This window comes from Tupaia chinensis, unplaced genomic scaffold (genome assembly GCF_000334495.1).
Source record: "Tupaia chinensis unplaced genomic scaffold, TupChi_1.0 Scaffold000350_1, whole genome shotgun sequence".
Lineage (NCBI taxonomy): Eukaryota > Metazoa > Chordata > Mammalia > Scandentia > Tupaiidae > Tupaia > Tupaia belangeri.
In genome coordinates this window covers 7977395-7999514 of record NW_006159844.1, presented here as the reverse complement: position 1 = coordinate 7999514, position 22120 = coordinate 7977395, and the positions used below count along the sequence as shown (strand labels likewise).

The 22120-nt window shown below is 36.4% G+C and overlaps 1 protein-coding gene across 1 annotated transcript in view; it reads left to right on the top strand.

Moving 5' to 3' along the window:
• Positions 1 to 22120, top strand: part of AKAP6 (A-kinase anchoring protein 6) — a 400528-nt gene that overhangs the window by 314938 nt on the left and 63470 nt on the right. The window contains exon 10 of the mRNA XM_027773404.1: positions 1087 to 1311. Within this exon, the coding sequence (XP_027629205.1) occupies positions 1087 to 1311 (225 nt within the window). The remainder of the gene's footprint in view (positions 1 to 1086; positions 1312 to 22120) is intronic.

The window sequence follows — 22120 nt, the reverse complement described above, 5'->3', positions numbered from 1 at the left end:
GAACAAAAAAGTGGCAATAAATTCTTTTTTGTGACCCTACCCTCCAAGGGCATTGATTCCACCTCCTGCTGCTACTTTTGTTACAGCATAAAAACAATAGCTAAATCTGGATTCCACCGAGGGTCTTCAAATTATCAATATTTGCACCATGAAAATACAGGGGTGTTGCCAAAAAAAAGGCTATTTTTCTGTTACCATCTCCTGAAGATAGTATTTACAGAATGCTACCCAGCAGTTGAATGTTTGTTGACTTAACTTTATTTGTGTTTTAAAGCTTATTTTTGCAGATTTAATTTATCATTATAGATTAAATCCTATTGATTCTCCAAAGGGAGAGCTTTCAACCAACAAGGGAAAAATTAAAAAACAAAACAACAAAAAAAAACCACTGAAAACAAAACCAGCTCTTTCCAATGACACCTTCATGCTATAGTGGTTAATCTATGTAGGCCTCTAGCATAGTGAGTTGTAGATAATTTTAACACATATATTAAAGTCTAGTTTCCACGAATGCAAAATGGGAAAAATTCTGGGGCTGAACACTTTCCAAGTGAGGCAAAAGGAACAACAGCAGCAAGGAGGCTACCACTTCTTAAAAGCCCTCTGTCATATAGTTTGGGGAATTGCATTTCACAAAACAAAAAAAGAAATTTATTTCTCATGTATGATCTACTCTTGGGCTCTTTAGTATATTGATTAAACTCAGACTTTTATCTCCTGACCATTTTATGCAGACTAACTTTTATTATAAACTCTTGCCATGAGAATTAAGATGAATTTTTATCTGTGACCATGGTAAACTTTTGGGCCCAAATGCCTTTTGGTTAAAGGAAAGCATGAGTAAATGAGGTAATCCTGAGTATCCACTGGTAAACAGAACAATGCACACAGTCTGAGAATTTGAATTCCTAATGGGACAAAGAACTAATATGAACTGAATGTCGATAGTAAAGAGGTAGATTCTTCCAGGTGGCTCTTATTAACAAACTGTGATGTGGTTTTGACAACTAAATTAATCTATGGTTTTGTATTTTGTTGGTGTTTTTTACTTGTTTGTTTTCTATTTTTTTTAATCTGATGCATTAGAAAACCCTAGGAGAGAAGATCCAGGACACAATGGCAGGACACAGTGGGTCGAGTCCACGTGACCTGCTCTCTCCGGAAAGCGGAAGCTTGGTAAGGCAGCTGGAGGTCAGGATCAAAGAACTGAAAGGGTGGCTAAGAGATACAGAGCTTTTCATCTTCAATTCCTGTCTGAGACAAGAAAAGGAAGGAACAATGAATGCTGAGAAACAACTGCAATACTTTAAGGTAATAAAAAAACAATCAAAGTTGATAAAAAGCTTTCTTTATTGTAGGGATGAAATATTTATCAAGTACATAAAGTATTACATCCAAGTATCTATGTATCACTGTGCACTTAAATGTTTCCTTGAATTTATAGACACCCTCTACATTTCTTACATGTCAGCATCTATATATGTATAAAGATAAACATTAAGTATATCAAGTACACATCGTATAGGGGAAATCGCTGCTGCTTGTGTATTTTGTGCAACTCTTGTTGAGGAAAGGCTTTGATAAATTAAAAGCAGATCAGCAAACATTAAAGATTACTGGGGACTCTGAAAGACTGACCTAAATATTCTATAAATAACTTGGCTAAAAATACTTTAATAATTGATATGATAAAAGCACATGAGTTAATTGATGACTATTAATGTTAACAAAAGGAAACATAATTTTTCCATATGAAAGAGTCAACTATTTATGGAGGAAAGAAATAAAATAAAGAGGTTTCTATATTACAAGCATATTCCATTGTAGAATAATGCCAGCTATAGCAACACAGCTGTGTTCATGTTCGCTGTATGTCTATGAAGAAGCACCTTTTTCCCCCTTTTGCCATTTGCGTCTATTGTTTACAAAATATATATTCAGAAAGCAGTTTAACATTCAAATGTTTTCTTCTATTGCCCATGCTAGCCCATTCTCCTTGATGAATGAAGCCTCTCTTAAAAGCATTGAATTATTTAGGCCCTGGCTGATGTGAACCTGACTTTGGAGTCTCAAAAAGCCTTTTAAAATGAAAGGTCTAAAAGAGAAGAAAGAGAAAAAACAAAAAGGAAAGAACTTCTTGGGACCAAGCAACAATTTCTTCTAAAAGCCTTTTAGTACCAGGTATTATTCATCATACAGGGCCCTACAGTCATTCGGCAATCTTTCAGAGAATTTAGTCACATAGGATTCACCTTTCCAGGGACCAACAGTTGGCGTAATGGCTATGTCGCTGCACTCCCTTGTACTCAGCTGTGGTTCGAGTCCCAGACCTAGTGGCTTAAACTCATACCAAGTGTGTGTGCATGTGTACCCAAGATCCCGAGAGGATAATGGAAGAGAAGGGGTTGCGGCATGACCATCCCTCCTAGGGCGTGAGTTCTCACTTTCTGTTTCTCTGTCTCTGTCTTTCTGGCGAGTGCGCGCATGCCCTATAGCAAAGACCTCTCCTAAAAAAAAAAAAAAAAGGATTCACCTTCCCTCTGAAAGGCAAGCCCATCTTGCTCACCTACATAATCCAAGAGGAGGCACCCTCAAAGCTATGACCACAATATTTCCTGATGAACTATCTACCTATACACCGTTTTGGTTGGAATATAATCAATAAGATAAAACTGGGAGTTAAATGAAAGTGTCTTGCCAAGGCAAATGGTTTTTTGGTCTAAAAGTCTAATACCCAGATGATTTTCTATCTCTATTTGTCCCACCCTAACCCCCACTATAGGGAGATAGTCTTCAAGTATTTGCCTCTATGTTATCTGTACTTAGCATTAATGTACTGGATGTTATTAAATACATTTTGTCTTTATTGCATCTTCGTTACAGCTTTTGTGAGCTGATTAATGGGCCCTAATTTGAGGACTTGATTGAATCCCATTGCAGTTATGTGACTCTTTTGTTTCTTAAATTATCCCTTGGTTTCTCAATTTCTTCTATAAAATGGATTTCCAATAGTATGTATTTCACACTGTTATGAGTTCACAAATATAAATTTATCATAATATAAATTTATTTCTAATTTTCATGTAGTGCAATATATGGGAAAATATCTTAGCATTGTAAGCTCAAAGGTATTACATAATAATTAGAAACAATAATAGTTAATAACAAAGTTTGTCATAACAATTATATATCAATCCCCTTTCCACTCAGATATCTCATAAATAGATAATAGAAAACAGCTCTTTTTTTTTTTTTTGAGAGCTTTTTGCTATAGGGCATGTGTGCTCACCAGAAAGAAAGAGACAGAGAGACACAAAGTGAGAAATCACCCCCTAAGGGAGATGAGCATGCTGCAATCCCTTCTCCTCCATTCTCCTCTAGGGATCTTGGGCACGCACATACATGCACCAGGTGTGAGTTTAAGCCACATTGTCTGGGACTCGAACCATGGTCGACTACATGGGAGTTCAACGACAACCATTATGCTAACTGCTGGTCCCAAAACAGGTCTTTTTAAGAATATATTCTATTATAGATGAAAGCATGAATAATTCTGCATTTATTATTGCCTCCAGTATACATTAGTTTTATGCTTTGACTTTGTATAGTGACATTAATATCATTTTCAGCTATGTCCTAGCAACAAATACAAAAGAATTTAAGAGAGAGAAAGAAAGGATCAGAGACCAAGGTACACAAACATACATAAAGAAAGAGACAGAGATCTCTAGGCATACAGATCATTAGATGATTCCTAGCCGTCTGTTTTGCTAAAAGTGCACTAATCTTTTCTGGTCAGTTGGAGACTAGTCTTTACACCTAATTCATTACTTTCCAAGTGTATCTTCATATTTAAAACAAAAGAACTTTTATTTCAGAAGTATCATAAGTCTTTTGTTATTTTCTCTTCTTCAAAGATATATATTCTTTTTTTCTTGATACATTTTAATTTTCAGTGTCATTATTCATTAAACTAATTGCCTTTATATCCCATTCAATTTATTTTTAAATAATATAATACAGATGAGCTCCTTACCCTAAACAAAAGGCAGGAATTTCACAATAACATGCGCCCACTATGTGGTTCCCCAGCCCAATTCCATCCCCTGCTTTTCTCCTCTTAGGTAATCATGAGGCTAATTAATGAGGCATGTTCATTATTCCCTTAATTTACTTTTTTTTTGGAGAAGTTTTTGCTATAGGACATGTGTGCTCGCCAGAAAGACGGAAAGAGACAGAAAGTGAGAAATCAACTCCCAGTGGGGATGGCCACACCACAATCCCTTCTCCTCCATTCTCCTCTTGGGCATGCATGCACATGCACCCAGCATGAGTTTAAGCCACCAGGTCCGTTACTCAAACTGTCGTGGTCAGCCACATGGGAGTAGAGCAACATAGCCATTACGCCAACTGCTGGTCCCCCCTTGATTTCCTTTTATGATTTCAGTTGTTTTTAACTTTATTGAGCTTGTATGCTATAAGTTATCTTTTAGGACTTCCTTTGTCCTTGAATATTATAGTAACAAGCTTCATTCATGTTGTCAAATATAACCGTAGTCCACTTACTTATAGTACTCCATTGTGAGTATATACTTTTATCTCACTTAATCCAAATAGCCCTGCAGGGTTTCTGGTAGGATCCTGATTTTCCAAATATAGAAGCCGAAGCACAAGTACATTATGTTTTGTGTGTCCAAGGTCACATATAGTGAGTGGTAGGATTAGGGTTTAAATTCAGAGCTGTCTGACTCTAAAGTCCATTCTCTGAACTACTATGGAAAATTGATATTTATTGATATTTACTGAGTATCCTTCCATACCAGGTGATTCAGAGAGAGGAGCAGGGCAGAGCTAAATTTTGTTGTTCATCTATGGTAGGTATATCAGTCACTATCTTCAGCACTTAGGCTGTACTAGCAAATAGCTGTAGCTACTAAAGATAATGGTGGGAAGGTATAAAAATACTTGTGTTTTTATTTGCCTTTTTGTAGTATATCAGTGTAAACTTCTCACCATGTGTCTTTTAAATAAAAACTTTTCAAACTTTTTGAGATTATAGAGCCCTGATAGTTTTTCATTATGACCTAAAAATCGACTTCGTTGCTAAGGTTGACCTTGAGATGTTTGATCAGGTAACTTATGGGGCTAGAACATGTAGCACTTTTTTGTTTTATTTATTTATTTAAAATTTTGCCAGAAGGTGAATATGCTCATTAGAGAGAGACAGAGGAAAAGTGAAAACCCCCATGGTGGATAGTCATGCCACAGTCTCTTCTCCATTACTCTCTTCTCTCAGGATTTTGGACATGTATGCACATGTGCCTGGCATGTTTCTCAAGTCACTGTTTCTCAAAACTTGTAGTTGGTCATGTAGGATCCAGCATCCTTAGCGATTGGGCCAAGTGCTGGCCCCAAGTTTTTGTTGTTTTTAAAGAAAGTTTTATGCTTGTCTGTTGGAATAAATGTCTTTCCTAGCTAGAATTTTAAATATTTCCAAGTTACTTACTCTTAGGGCTCAGTGTATGATTAATTGAGTATTCTCTGTATTACTACATGCATTGGAAGAAAGAAACCAAATATTTATGTTATGATAATAGTATAATATTGATAGTCTGTCAAAAACATAATTGGTAATAGGTATTACAGAATAAAAACTTTCTACTTACCAGGATTCCAAAAAACAGATACCTTCTGTCTAAGTAACAAAACCTCTCAGACAGAAGAGTTGTCAAAGAGTCTTTAACTGTGTGAAATTTTTTACCAAGCCCTACCTCTTCTTGTGAGTTCTCAAATGTCTCTAGCCCTCATTGGTCACAGAGAGCAGGATAAGTCTTATCTACAGGGTTTAGCTTTATGAGTCTCCATTCTCTAAATTCTTACCCTTTTATTTTTTAAAAAAATTATTTAATTTTATATAGTATTATTATTTTAAAATTTATTACAGGGCATGCACACTCACCAGAGAGAGAGAGGGAAGGTGAGAAAGCAAGCTACCAGGTCCAGGACTTGAACCATGGTCAATCATGTGGGAGTCCAGCACCTTAACCACCATGCCACCTGCTGGCCCTAGAATCTTATGCTTTTAACAGAACTGAATTTATTTATATAACACCCACAGTAATGATGCATAAACCATAGTACACCATGCAGAACAGAAGAGGTGTACTACATGTAAAAAGGAAAATATATCACTTTGTAGACAGAACTGTGTTTCTTTCTCATAGCTTGGACTGGAATGAGAGAAGGGAGAAGGATCTTAAGTTTTCATAAAATCAAAAAAGAAAAAGAAAAAGCAATTGTGGAATGTTTTCTTTTTCTTTAGGCAGTAGGTATGTTAAATGTGGGACTAGACATGACAAAATTCTACTCAACAAAAAAAGGAGTCAGAGCCTAGAAAAAGGGGAGAAACACGAAGGATGAACCTAAGAGCCTTGGGATAGAAAGGTAGACTTGTCCGAGTGTGAACATGCTATGACAACAAAACATGGGAGAGCATGTCTAGGATTTAATGAATCAGCTGGCAGGGGGCCCATTAAAGCTGTGTATGTGCAGTTTTGATGGTATTGGGTGGAAAGCATTACTTTTTGAGGGCAATCCTTCAGAAAGAAAAAAAAAAGTTACTTAATCATATATTCCTTATATTCCTTGTATCCCATGACCAAATTAACTATTCTAAAGACTAAAATTGGGGAGAAATAACCTGTTATTAGTTTAATGAATACTGACCCAGAACCAGCCTGGGGAAAAACAAGTTTAGACCTGCTGTGAGACCTTGTAGTCAATAAGTTGAGTGAACATATTTGGTAACCTTGGCAATGATTAATGCCCAAAATTTGCTTAATAATGTAAAATTTCTAAGCACTTCTATATATGCTGTTGTACTTAAAATGTACACTAATTATGTAAGTTGAAAACTATGATCACCTCACATGTATGTCATGTTGTTTTTATGAATGAAGAATTTGAATTGTGAAAAGTTAATGTGACTTGTTTGAATCACACAGCAACCAGCAATAGAGACTGAAAAAAATGATAGTCTGTGGCTGTGGGTGCAAATTCCAATACTGTTCCCATATTTTTATTTACTGACCTTCCAAATAAACATTAAAACTTTGTTTTACTCTCAGTCAGAGGTTGACAGAAGACCAGATAATAATGTAATCTCTGTTGTATTCACTCAACTCTGCTGTCATAGTGCAAAAGCAGCCACATACAACATGTAAATGAATAAATACGATTGTATTAAATAAAACTAATTAACAAAACTATTTACAAAAGTATGCAGTGTGCTGGATTTGACCCATAAACTATAGCTTCCTGACCCTGCTCTAGATTACAAAAAATTGTTATAGACATGGAATGGCTACCATCGATATCTCCACTAAGGAAAGAAGATCTTGCTAGAACTGCATTAAGAGGACAAAAAGGGGACCTGCAGTTGGCGTAATGGCTATGTCACTGGACTTCCACGTAGTCAACTGCGGTTCGAGTCCCGGACCCGGTGGCTTAAACTCATGCTGGGCGAGTGTGCATGTGTGCCCAAGATCCCTAGAGGAGAATGGAGGAGAAGGGATTGCGGCATTGCCATACCCCCTGGAGAGTAATTTCTCACTTTCTGTCTCTCTGTCTTTCTGGTGAGTGCACTTGCCGTATTGCAAAAACCTCTCCAAGAAAAAAAGGACAGAAAGTTCTTCTAATAATTCTAACAACCACAACTAGTGCTTAACAAGTGCTAATGAGGTATGAGGCAGTTTCTAAATGTCTTACCTGCATTCAATTATTTAATCCTCTCCCCCATCCTGAGGCCAGATTACCATTTATTTATAGAAGAGAAAACTATAGTGGAGAAAGAAATAACTCACTCAGTCCAGCCTGTGGCTGCGATTAAAGTGGATGTATCCCACATGGTTGACTACACAGTTCAAGTTCCAGACCCAGCAGCTGAGAAACATACGAGGTGCATGTGAGTGCATGCCCCAAATCCCAAAGGGGCAGAAAGAGAGAAGCCACTGTGATGTGGCTGTTCCCAAGGTGGAGATGCTTTCTCACTTTCTATCTATCCCTGTCTCTCTGGTGAGCAAATGCACCCTCTGAAAAAAATTTAAAAATAAAATAAGTCACTTACTCAAGTTCATACAGGTAGTAAGCCATAGAGCCAATAGTCAGACCTAGAAAGTGTTCCAGGGTCTGCTATTCCTTTGTAGAATCAGCAGTTTCTAGATCAGAGATCTATTTCTGGAAAGAGAGAAACATATTAACTGGTAGTTTTCTTTATTGTTCCTTATCTCATTTCAGAATACCTGACAGTCAGCTGGAAAAAGTTAGTGATTCAGTATTTTAAATCTTGGAAATTAAAATCTATAGAGTAGGGCCTTTAAAAGTATTTCAAATTAACTATGAAATACGTAACAATACCAAGTAATTACTCGGGAAAGGGATATCACTAACGCACTTTTACAAAATAGAGGTTTAAAAAAGTTAAACACAGTTCATGTGGGTTAAGGAATATTTCCCCTACTCTTTTTTTTTTTTTTTATGAAAATGTTGATCATTAACATTTATTGAGAAGTTAAAATTTAGTGGGCTGGAACTATCTATTCCCCTTTTACAACTGATTTTTTTAAAATTCGTTTTATTATTTATTCTATACATTCAATTTCTATACACCATTTAACTTGTATTTTCTCACATCTTAACACACAATTCCCAGAAATAACCATTTAGCTTGTATTTCCTCATATCTTAACACACAATTCCCAGAAATAAAAATAAGACAAATCTAATCAAGACATTTAGGAGGAATTTCACGTATCTATTATAATCAGTCTCAAATGGCATCATAAAAAAAATCCTACTTCCTGTGACCCCAAAACTCACATTTTAAGGGAATTAAGTTGAAAAATAGAGAATATTTTGGAAGTTTTGATACACGAGAAAGGAGCCATGTTTCCTACAAGTGCCTGGATTATCCCTGCTGCTCTATCTTCGAACCATTACCAATTTTGTAATGATACTGTTGGCAAAGTTGCAAACAAAGAATTAGAGTAATTTGGTCTGATGTGACAAAAGCATGCAAAACACTTTCAGGATCAACAGACATAAGAGTTAATCCTTCCTATATCTCTTAAAATAAATTTTAAAAAGCTGTTAACTGTATATGTTCTTTAAAAAAAAATCATGTATGCTCATCAAAGATCTTTCATTAGATTTTTTTTTCACTACCACATTTATTTTTAATCTATCACCTAACACTTCCTTGGAAATAATTTTAAGTAATTGGATATAATCCAGATCTACCTTATAAGGAAAAGTGGCTGAGTTAAGTTTGAAATTCAAAGATAAATTTAAATAAATGTTATCTATATTACTATGGGGAAGGTTTGGTAAGACCCAAAGGAAAATTTTACAGGCAATCCTACAGTTTTCTAAAGTGAAAATGGAACAACAAAGGCTTAATTCTTTTTGATTACATCTTTTAGTAGAAGAAAATAGTAAATGATTACGTACCTAATGAAATGGGAAGTTTTCCCTCTGATTTGAGAATGCAAAGATACAGCTCCATACATTTCTTGTGTCATTTAAGTTATTGCTGTCAGGCAAACCAAATTCATGGAAGGAGAGATCTCATCCATCCTTACTTCATTGCCTTGAAAACCAGAAATAACTGATTAGACTTTAAAACTATAGTAAAGTATCGTGATGAATGCTTGTATTCCTTTTTTTTTTTTTTTTTTAAGAGTTTGCCATAGGGCACATGTACTTACTGGAGACAGGGAAAGTGAGAATAACACCTCAGGGGAGATGGCCATGCTGCAACCCTATCTCCTCCCTTCCCCTTCTTCTCTTGGAATTTTGGGCATGCATGAACATTGCCCAGCATGATTTTCAAGACCCTGTGTCCAGGACTCAACTGTGATCAGCCATGTCCAGCACTTTAACCACCAAGTCACCTGCTAGCCCCAAATGCTTACATTCTTAACTGTAATGTTACTCACATGTAATTTTCTTTGTTAATAAACTTAAGCGCAGTTAGCATAATGGCTATGTTGCTGGACTCCCATGTAGTTGACCACGGTTCGAGTCCCAGACTCGGCGACTTAAACTCAAGCCAGGAGCAAGTGCGTGTGTGCCCAAGATCCTGAGAGGAGGAAGGAGGAGAAGGGATTGCAGCGTGGCCATCCCCCCTGTAGGGTGATTTCTCGCTTTCTGTCTCTCTGTCTCTCTCTGTCTGACTGGCGAGTGCACGCACCCTATAGCAAATAAATAAATAAATAAATAAATAAATAAATAAATAAACAAAGAAGAAACATGGAGAACAATATTGCAAAAATGACTCCATGTTCTCCACTTGAACAAATGTAGAATTAGAACAATAAATCTGATTCACTGTAGTGTAGAGGTTTAAATGAGTAGGTTTCAAGATACTTGGGTTTATTCTGGCTCTACCTGTTTTTAATCAATTATCTTATCTAAATCTTTAGGTTTTTTACCTGTGAAATGGGGACAAGAATAGTAGTTACTTCAAAGAATGGTTATGGGGTCAGCCGGTAGCCTGGTGGTTATGCGAGCTGGATCCAACTGGCCAACCGTGTGGTTTGAGTCGCCTATGCCTGCATGCCCAAAAACCCTAGAAGAGAGAAATGGAGAAGGGATTGTGGTGTGATCATTTCCCATGGAGTATGCTCTTTCTTTCTCTCTCTGTTGAGCACATACACTCTCTAGCAAAAGAAAAAAAAAGAAAGGTAAAAAGAAAAAAAAAGTTGAGAGTGTTAAATGAGATAATATGAATGCATGAAAGTTGCTTAAAATAGAGCCTGCCTAGTAAAAGCTCAACACATTTTTTGCTATTAGCATTATAATTACTAAAGCATAACCTGCACTTTTATAAAAAGCACTTATATTTAATATAGTAGGGTTATAGTAAAAGTAAGGCATATTTCTTGGGCTTTCAGTTACTTTAGGTGGGTTATATGATCTATAGGAACTGAACTACCTATTTTTTAAAATTTTTATTTTATTTATTTATTTATTTATTTTTTTAACTTGAGAGAGAGAAAAAGTGAGAAAGCAAGCTGCCAGATCCAGGACTCCAATAGCCATTGGCCCTGTGAGACTCCAGTGCCTTAACCACTATGACACCTTCCAGCCCCTGAATTATCTATTAATTGGATCTATTAATTGGATGGACCTAATACCCTCTAAGCAAAACCACAAGAGACCTTTCTCTCCTAAAACTCAGAGAAAAGGAGGTAGTCAATGTAACTTCCAAATGTGCCTTTTAACCTATGGAAGTGCTTTTTTGGGAGTGCTGAAAACCAAGTCCCAGATTTTTAAGGGTAGGTCTCTAAATTAGGGCTGCTTTTCAATTTTTGAGCAAAGTGGCAGAGCAGTTACTTGGAATCTATTTTCTTCCTTTCTTTCTGCCTCCCTGATTTTCTTTCATAAACCTTCATTTTGACATCTTGATGGTTCTCCAAAATTACTTGCTCTGTATACACACACATCTTCATAAGGAAAGAAGTTGTTTTTTGTTGTTGTTTTTGTTTGTTTTTTAATTGTTTATATTGAGGAACCAGCAGGTGACGAGGTGGCTAAGGCGCTGAAGTCCCACATGGAAGACGGCAGTTTTGAGTCATGGATCTGGCAGCTTCAAAATTACACCAGGCTTGTGTGCATGCTCCAAATCCTGAGAGACTGGAGGAGATGGAATTGTGCTGTGGCTAGCCCCCTGGGGGCTGATTTCTCACTTTCCCTCTCTCTGTCTCTCTGTGTCTCTTTCTGGTGAGCACACATGCCCTCTGGCAAAAACCTAAAAACTATAAAATAAAGTTCATATTGAATTGACAGTCATCTGAACTTTACTACCACACTATACCATTCTTTCATAATTGACCATCGAATAGTATTTATTAAGCTCCTTTACTATGCTCTATCAGTGGGCAGCATTAAGGACTTTTAGCTAGGTCATCTCCAGTAATCCATTTTATTTCACCTGATATTTTTTGTTTATAAATTTAGATTTGTGTTTTGAAAAGATTCCTTCCAACCCTAGCATTCTATGATTCTGTGATAGCCTTCTTTTCACATTGGTAAATTTACTCAATTATAGATACCATTTAATTCCTCTAAACAATACTTTCTATCTGGCACAAAACTTCCGTTGGACTCAGTCAATTGTGAATACAAGATTCATGTTTACTTCGTCGAAAACGATGTGTCAAAAGGACAAAAGTGGCTTTTGAGCCAAACTGGCAATGTTATTGCCTTTGGCCCATGGTAGCAAGCTTTCTCTTTATATGCATTTGCTTTCTAATATCTTTAAAATTTGAATACTGAAGCTAGCCTAAATGGAAAAAGAAAAACAGTCTTTCTAGTTATGTCAGCCTAGCAGCACAGATAAAATGACTATATTCTTATTGGTTTATAAATCAACAGTCTTCTTTGATTGAATCATTTTTAAAGCAGAAAGAACTACACCAATTAACTGCTGGTACAGTGATGGCTGGCAAATGGACAAGTCTGTAAGGAATGGAAGACAGAAAACTCCCGCTTAAAATTAATGACCAGGCTGAAGAGAGAGAGGATTTGAATTTAACAGAACTGGGCAGAAGCCCTACAATCGCAGGCATAGCCTATTCTTTTCTCATTTCTTAGGTCACTTGAAGTTCTTCACAATAGACAAAGCTTTAATATAACCTAGACTGTCCTTTTTATTTTTTTAAATAGGTTTTCAGCATCATATTACTCTAGATGAGCTTATTCTAATTTGCATTCTAACCAAACCTGAAGCTTTGAATCTTTTAATAAGAAAATTTAAGCTTATTCACATTTATTTTCTTGATTAAGATTATTGATCTTTCAACTCATCACTTTCATTCATTTATTCATTCCATAAATACATACTATAACCGTTCTATGTAGCAGGCACTGTGTTAGTTTTTAGCTTACATGAAGCTTACACTTTGGTCTTGTTTAAATATCTTTTTACATCAAGTGCTGTTTATTTTGACTCTAGTGAATTGGAGGGTTTTTTATTATTAATATTTCATTTATTTTTAGTATCAAGAATAGATCAGTCTGTTAAGAATGCAGTGTTTAAAATGAAAAATTTAACTTCTTTTTTTTCTGGATCTTCCACCCATTTTCTCCATTTCTTGAATAAATATAGGATTTAATTATAGTATTATTATTATACTATTATTTTATTAATATAATTATAGCCTTTTTCTTACTTTAAGAATATATTTTGGTATTTGCATTATATAAAAAAGAATTATATTAGAAGTAATTAAGAATTAATTCTTCATAAAGTAACTAAGAATTAATTCTTCATAATACTCTATTCAACTTCAGTTTTTTATATATGGTTTTTCATTTAAAAAAATATTCTTAGTACTAGCTATTGGATCATTTTCTAATAATTTTCATAGGAAAAGTACATTTCTAGAATATTTTCCAAACTCTTGCATATCTGAATATGTATTTTACTTTTACCTCACATGTGCAAATAGCTTGGCTATTAAATTTCGGTAAAGAAAGTATAAACTTTTGCCATCAAAACTGAAGGCTCATGGGATTTAGATTTAGAATAGTCCCCTCCTTATCTTTGGAGGACACTTTCCAAAATCCCCAGTGGATGCCCGAAACCATAGATTGTACCAAGTCCTGTATATACTATGCTTTTTCCCATACATACCTTGATAACATTTAATCTATAAATTGTGCACAGTAAGATGTTAACAATGATAATATAATAGAATAATTATAATACTATACTGTAATAAAAGTTATGTGAATGTGGCCACTCTCAAAATATCTTACTGTATTATACTGTACCTATTTTAACATCATTGTTAATGGCAGGTAACAGAAACTGCAAGATCTGTTTCGGGTCCAACCTAAAGGCCAAGCACAGTTGTATGTGTTTCTATTTCCAGCAACTCAGGGAGACTGAGGCAAGAAGATTGTGAGTTGAAGGCTGGCCTGGGCAGCACAGTGATACCCTAGCTTCAAAAAGCCAGTTTTGATTGCATATATCTGTAGTCCCAGCTGGGAAGCTGAGGCACAAGGATTATGACTTATCTAAAAAAATTGTAATAATAATAGAAGTGCCTCCCTCAGTACCATGCATCCCTGTGCATATTTTTGAGAAATTATTTGAAAACTTTTAAGTTTTTCTTTTTTCTTATATTAATTTATTTCAAAATGAGTGTATGTCTCTGAGTCTCAATCTAGGCCCTCTTTTGAGTTACAATATCTGTTAGAATGTGTGTGTGTGTGTGTATGTGTGTGTGTGATTTCTATGTATTTTTGTTTTGTTTTGTTTTGTTTTGAGAGGTTTGTCGCTATAGGGCGCGTGCGCTCGCCAGAAAGACAGAGAGAGACATAGAGACAGAAAGCGAGAAATCACCCCCCATGGGGGATGGTCACGCCACAATCCCTTCTCCTCCATTCTCCTCTCGGGATCATGGGCACGCACGCACACGTGCCCGGTGTGAGTTTTAAGCCACCGGGTCCGTGATGTGAACTGCGGTCGACTACGTGGAAGTCCAGCGACATAGCCATTACGCTAACTGCTGGTTCCCCTGATTTCTATGTATTTTTAAAGAAGTGTTCTTGCTATATTGAGGTGGATGTTGAAGTAAGTCCTCTTTGAGATGATAATAATGGCTCTCTGTACAAATATGTCAACCTAAGACAAAAGAGAAATAGAAGTTAAGATTTCATTTAGATTAAAATTCAGAGATGAGGAAGTGTAGACATAAACATATAATAGCAATTGTCTGCTAATATGAGGGGATCTTCAGAAAGTTCAGGGAAGTATGTATTATTAAAAAAATGCAGAGATTTCAGTTTTTTTGACATCAAATAAACTCATACTCAATTCCACTTTTTCATAAACTTTTTAAAAGGCAATTCTTTTTTTTTTTTCTTAATTTATGATAGAGCACTTGTGCATGCATGTGAGAGTGAAAGAGGTGAGCACTCTCCACAGGGTCTGATCTCAACACGGTCTCCTTCCTCCAGTCTTTTAGCACATCAGATCTTGGCCACTTGTGCATGTGACTAGCATGATTCAGTCTGACGAGGCTAGGGAATCGAGCTGTGGTCACCATGTGGGATCTGGCTTCTTCTGAGCAGCCATTACTGCGGTAGTAGTAAACAAAAGTTTTAAAGGCCCCATGTAAACCCAGAAATGGGATTGCCAGATCATATGGTAGTTCTATTTTTAATTTATAAAGAAAAGAGAGACAGAGAAGGAAAGAGAGAAGGAAGAAGGGAAACAGGGAAAGCTTGAGAGGCACACAGATAGGCACCTCCTCAAGGGTCTTCATTCCTACTGTTACGCAGCCTAGATCACGGGCACATGTGTGTTCTGTGTGTGTGCAAGGAGACTTCTGGACTCAAACCCAGGACGATTTTTAAGAGCGTTTAATTACTGTTGTACTACTGCTTTCAGCCCTAATTTTTAATTTTTTTTTAGGAAGCTACATACTGTTTTCGATAATGTCTATACTAATTTACATTCCCACTAACACTGTACAGAGTTCCCTTTTCTCTATGTCCTTGTCAACACTTAACTTTTTTCTGTGACTTTTTTCCCTAGTGATTAATGATGTTGATCATGTTTTCGTATCCCAATTGGCCATTGGTATGTCTTCTTTTGAGAAATGTTTATTCAGGTCCTTTGCTCATTTTTAAATTGAGTTGTTTGTTTTCTTGTTAGTTTCTTGCACATTTTGGATTATAACTCCTTACCAAGGGTCTGTTTTGAAAATATTTTCCTCCATCTGGATAGGTTGTCTCTTCTTTTGCTGTGCAGATGCTTTTTATTTATTTTTTAAAGTATTATTTTATTTAACTTTCGCTTTTTATTTATTTTTTAAAGAATTATTTTATTTAACTTTATTTATTTATATATTTTAATTTGAAGAGAGAGGGACAGAGTAGAGGGGGAGGGAGTGAGAAAACAAGCTGCCTGTTCAGGGACTCTAACCACGATCAGCCACATGAGAGTCCAGCGCCCTTAACCACCACACCACCTGCCAGACCCCAGAAGCTTTTTATTTTATTAATTTTTTAAAATGTTCATTTATTCCATTAGAGAGAGGTACACAGCACCCTCTATAGGTTCTTGATACCACAGTCCACCTCAGCCTCAGCCTCTCCTGGACCATGGGAACACACATGCCCAGCATACTTAGGGAGATCTCTGCCCATGAACTCATAATTCCCTCCACATGGGTCAGCCTTGCAGAATGTCATATTTTAGCACTGCACCATGTGGTCCCCATATGCTTTTTAGTTTTATGTAACCACATTTGTGCTTTTGGACACAAGCAAGGAATTATCCAAATTATTGTCAAGAAGTTTTTTCCACACAATTTCAGGTCCAATGATTAAGACTAAAACCATTTTGAGTTTATTTTAATGTATTATATGAGATAAGGGTTCCGTTGCATTCTTATGCATGTGGATAATGTCCAGTTTCTACAGTCATTTGTTGAAGAGGCTATCCTTTTCCCTTAGTGTCTTCTTACCACTCTTGTCAAAAATCAATTGACTGGGGCCAGCAGTGGTGTGGGGGTTGAGGTGCTGGACTCCCACATATCCGACCATGGTTTGAGTCTAGAACCTGGCAGCTTGCTTTATCACTTTTCCTCTCTCGGTCCTTCTCTGTCTCTCTCTGGCAAACATACATGTCCTACAGCATATTAAAATAATAATGATGGTAAATAAAATTAAATTAATCTTTTTAAAAAATATTTTATTTAACTTATTTATTTATTTGTTTGTTTGTTTTAATTTGACCAGAGAGGGACAGAGAGAGAGGGAGAGAAAATGAGAAAGCAAGCTGCCTGGTTCAGGACTTGAACTGTGGTTAGCCATGTGGAAGCCCAGCATCCTAAGCTACCATTCCACCTGCTGGTCCCTAAATAAATAATTTTTTAGAAAGGAAATCAATTAACCATGAATACAAGGATTTATTTCTTTTTAAATTTTTAAAAAATTATTCATCCATTTATTTCAATTTGACCAGAGAGAGAAGGAAAATGAGAAAGCAAGCCACCAGGTCCAGGACCCAAATCATGGTCAGAGATGTGGAAGTGTACAACACCTTAACCACGATGCCATCTGCTGGTTGAGCAAGGATTTATTTCTGGCTCTGTATTTTGGCTGTGAATAATTCCATAATAAATATTGTGGTGCATATATCTTTATGACATACTTTGTTTTGTTTTTGCTATTTGGCACATGCACTCACAGGAGAGAGATAGAGACAAAGAGAGGGAAAGTGAGAAATTACCCTCCAGTGGGGATGGGCATCCCGCAATCCCTCATCCTCCATTCTCCTCTTGGGATTTTGAGCACACATACCTGGTGTGATTTTCAGGCTGCTGGGTCTGGAATTTGAACTGTGGAATTGGCGATGTAGGATCCAGATGCCTTAATCTCCACACCACCTGCTGGTCCAGTACTTTTGTCTTTTAACTTTGAATATGAAAGTTAAAAAGACTTATGTACCACCAAATCATTGGAGTATTTTTTATTTTACTACATTCTGACTTTAAAGTGAGTTTTGTGGGGTGTTTTTTTTTTTTTTTGGAGAGGTTTTTGCTATAGGGCGCATGCACTTGCCAGAAAGACAGAGAAAGACATAGAGATAGAAAGCGAGAAATCATCCCCTGGGGGGATGGCCATGCCGCAATCCCTTCTCCTCCATTCTCCTCTCGGGATCTTGGGCACGCATGCACACACACCTGGCATGAGTTTAAGCCACTGGGTCAGGACTCGAGCTACAGTTGGCTACATGGGAGTTCAGCAACTGCTGGTCCCTTAAAGTGAGTTTTATAGTTTCATATGTTTTCATATTAGTAGCATTTAGTTTAAACTCTCTTTGGCATTTCATAAAGTGGATCTAGTAGTGATGAATGCCACAGCATTTGTTTCTCTAGAAAAGTCCTTATCTTTCCTTTATTTCTAAAGGACATCCTTGCCAGGTATAGTATTATTGACTGGCACTTTTATTTCTTTGTTTTTAGCACTTAAAATATCCTTTTATTCTCTCCTGGCATGAATGTTTCTGCCAAGAAATCTGCTAATAATCTGAATCAGCAGGTGGTATGGTGTAGTTAAGGTGCTGGACTTGTACATGGCCCACTGTAGTTCAAGTCCTGGAATTAGCAGTTTGCTTTCTCACTTTCCCTTTCTCACTCTCTGTCTGTCTCTGATGAACACACATGCTCTATAGAAAAATTTTAAATAGTAACAATGAATAAAAGTAAATAAAAAATAATTCCTTAAAAAATTCTTCTAAATAATCTTATGGGATTCCCTTGTATATAGTGAGCTGCTGTTCTCTCTAGTCTTTCAAAATTCTGTTTCTGAATTTTGAGAATTTGATTATAATACATCAGTAAAGATGTCTATTTAATCTATTTAGATTCTTTCTCATTACTTATTTAAAGAAACTTCTTTCTTTTTCTCTATTTCTTCTGACCATTTCATGTACATATACTAGTTCATTTCATGGTGTGTCATAATTCCTATAATCTTTCTTTACTCCTTTTTTAAAAATTTGCCAGATGATATGTGACTTACCACAGAGAAAGAGAAGGCAAGAAAGCACACACACCCCCGCCCCATGAGGAACCGTGATTCAAGTCTCAGACCCAGAGGCTTGAAACTCATGCTGGGCTCATGTGCATGTATGTCCCAAATTCTGAGAAGAGAATGGAGCAGAAGGGATTGTAGTGTGGCCATCCTCCCTAGAGAGTGATTTCTCACTTTCTTTCTCTCTCTACCTGTCTGTCTCTCTGGCAAAAGCTCACATCCTATAGCAAAAATATCTCTTAAGAAAAAAAAAAAAGAGAGAAAGAGTACAGCTATCTTGGAATCGGCAGGGAGCGTGATGGTTGGGGCACTGCAGTCCCACATGGCCAACCATGGTTTGAGTCCTAGACCTGGTGGCATTCTTTCTCACTTTCTTTTTCTCTCTTTCTGTCTCTATCAAATTAAAAAATAAATAACAAATAAAATTATAAATAAATAAATCATTTTTTAAAAAAAGATCAGAACTATTTTGAAATATTATTTGTTTACACATATTTCTTTTTACCATACACAATCCATGGAGTCACTAGGTACTTAAGAAGTACTTAGCAGGTTACAGAATTTCTTTATCAGATGATACCTGAGATCTATCTAGCTCAGTCTTCTTGTTCCAAAAAGAAGGAAACTAACTCTACTACAAATTAAATGACTCATTCAGGACCACACATCCAGAGCCAGATGGCAGCTTACATCTCCTGAATCCCAATCCAGACCATAGTTCAGTAACACTGAACCAGTGGTTTCCTATGGGTCATCATTGATGTCTTTGCCATTTTCAAATCCCAATTTTTATTCTGTAAAATATACAAAATAGGCCTATCTAATTAGAAAGTAGAAATTAAAAAATGATTGTGACAATAGACACTGTAATTAATAGGAAATGGAGAAATGCTTATTAATACCATTAATTACTCTTTTTAACAGAATTAAAAATGCATGTGACAACAAACCAAGGTTCCTCTGGCATTGGAACTCAGAGATTTACCATCTTGACCTGCAACTGCTTCTCATTTCCAGGAGCTTTACTCTTGGGAGCTCCACTCAGTGCAGAGTTTGCTATCATTTTTCACCTTGTGTTTATGTTGTACCTCCATATGAGGAGCTTAAAGAGCTTTATAGACATTAGCTCATTAATCCTCCCAAAACCTCTCTAAGATAGGGTGGAAGCATAAATCATTATTCCCATCTGGAAAAAAAAATAGCCTATCTTATCTCTCTTAATTTCATTGATGCTCTAAACTGTTGATTAAATCCTGAGTTATACCTTGTACATTTAGAATATCACATTTTCTACCCCAAGGATATTTTTCTTTCTTTTTTGAATTTTATGTCATGAGGATAATGTGTAAAAATAAATGCACAGGCCTGGTGTTGAAATCTCTTTGGAGAAGCTCAGACTGAACAGTAACCCAGGTTCCCCTTCCCCTTATGCTCTCCTCCTTTTTGCAAAATATCTTTTGTCATGTTGATAAGAAATTATTTGTTAGGAATTGTAGGAATATTTTAACACCATTCACTCCTTTATCTGTCAGCTAGGACCACCAGTCAGAGAGTCAATGGGTATTCTTTCAACTATGCCTTCCCAACTCTCAGTAAAATACTGCTGCAACAGACTTCAAAGCTTTACCAAAGCAACAATGGAAATTAAATTTTTAAACGTGTGTGCTTTGCTCTAGTGTGTAGCTCTTACTATAAGTGTATCTGAGTAATAATTTGAAGTTGACCAAGACATAAGCAGAATCTGAGACCAAGCAAGATTGTTTCATGCAAATGTTTGAAACAACAATTATCCAGTTACAGTAGCTATCTACGATTAAGGCCAAGAAAAGGGAAATAAGTAAAAATGACAAAGACATAATAAAATTAATATTTTTATCACATCTAGAAGTTCATAGAATATGAGAGACAACTTACAATATATTTATGGGATAGTCAAAGTTGTATTCTATAATTATTTTTAAAAAGTCTATCTTAGACCACCATATAACATTTTTTTTTCTCTCAGAATAAGGATCTGTAATATCTGTTTCCAGAAGGTGTTAGGAGCTAAAGGATCACTGAATTTCGAGGAAAGGATATTGAGGGCACACAGAAATTGTATGATTTGCTTGAAGTCCACAACTTGTTATTGCCAAAATAAGAGAAAAATCTGAGTTACAGTTTCTTTCTGAATTTAAGTTGTTTCTCAAATGCTCAACTAAAGCTCCTTTGAATTATTATTATTATTATTATTTCGTAGAGGTTTTTGCTATAAGGCATGTACACTTGCCAGAAAGACAGACAGAGAGAGAAACAGAACTTGAGAAATCACCCCTCAAGGGAGATGGCCACAACACAATCCCTTCTCCTCCATTCTCCTCTCAGGATCTTGGGTACGTTTGCACATGCGCCCGATGTGAGTTTAAGCCACCTGGAACTTGAACCATGGTCAGCTACATGAGAGTCCAGTGACATAGCCATTATGCCAACTGCTGGTCCCCCTCTGAATTATTAATAGATGACTTAAGTGCCATTTTTATGCTAAAATGTTAGAGGAGATAAATGAGAGAACTATATCCCCCTGATATTCGGTCTTCTTTTGGGAAGTAGTCAGGATAGGGATGGTCTTTCTTCCCAGATGAGAGGAAAATTTCTTTTTGTTTTTGTGCAAAGAGTGAACTTTATTGTATGCTATTTACTTTTTTAGTTTTAATTTTTTTATTCATTCCATCACTGTACATCACTACAGCTTATAAAGTGAATTTACCCAACATGAACACATAAGAAAAATCATCTTTGTTTAAGAAAATTATCTTGAAAATTCTCCTGGACCTCCACTTTGTTTTAGCTATGAGAGTGTTTTTAAAGAATGAAATTCTTGGGGCCAGCCTTTATCATGGTGGTTAAGGCAGTTGGGTCCCATAAGGCTGACTGGGTGGTTTGAGTCTTGAGTGAGGTGGCCTGAGAAACACACTAGGCACATGTGCATGGATGCCCAAAATCCTAATAGGAGAGAGAAATGGAGGAGAATGGATTAAGGCATGAACATTTCCTGTGAAGGGTGCTTTTTTACTTTCTCTCTCTCTCTCTCTCTTTCTCTCTCTGTGTCTCTTTAAAGTACCCTCTGGCCAAAATAAAAAATAATAATAATAATTTAAAGAATTAAGTTTTTTTAATATTTTCTACCACAAGACTTCACTCTTAAAAAAAAAAGCATTGTGGGGAACCAGCAGTTAGCGTAATGGCTATGTCGCTGGACTCCCACGTAGTTGACCGCGGTTCGCATCCCGCATCCTGGACCCAGTGGCTTAGAACTCACGCCGGGCACGTGTGCGTGCGTGCCCAAGATCCCGAGAGGAGAATGGAGGAGAAGGGATTGCGGAGTGGCCATCCCCCCTCGGGGGGTGATTTCTCACTTTCTATCTCTCTGTCTCTCTCTGTCTGGCGAGCGCACGCGCCCTATAGTGAAAAAAAACTCTCAAAAAAAAATCATTGTTACAATAATCATTGTAACAATTTATTAGTT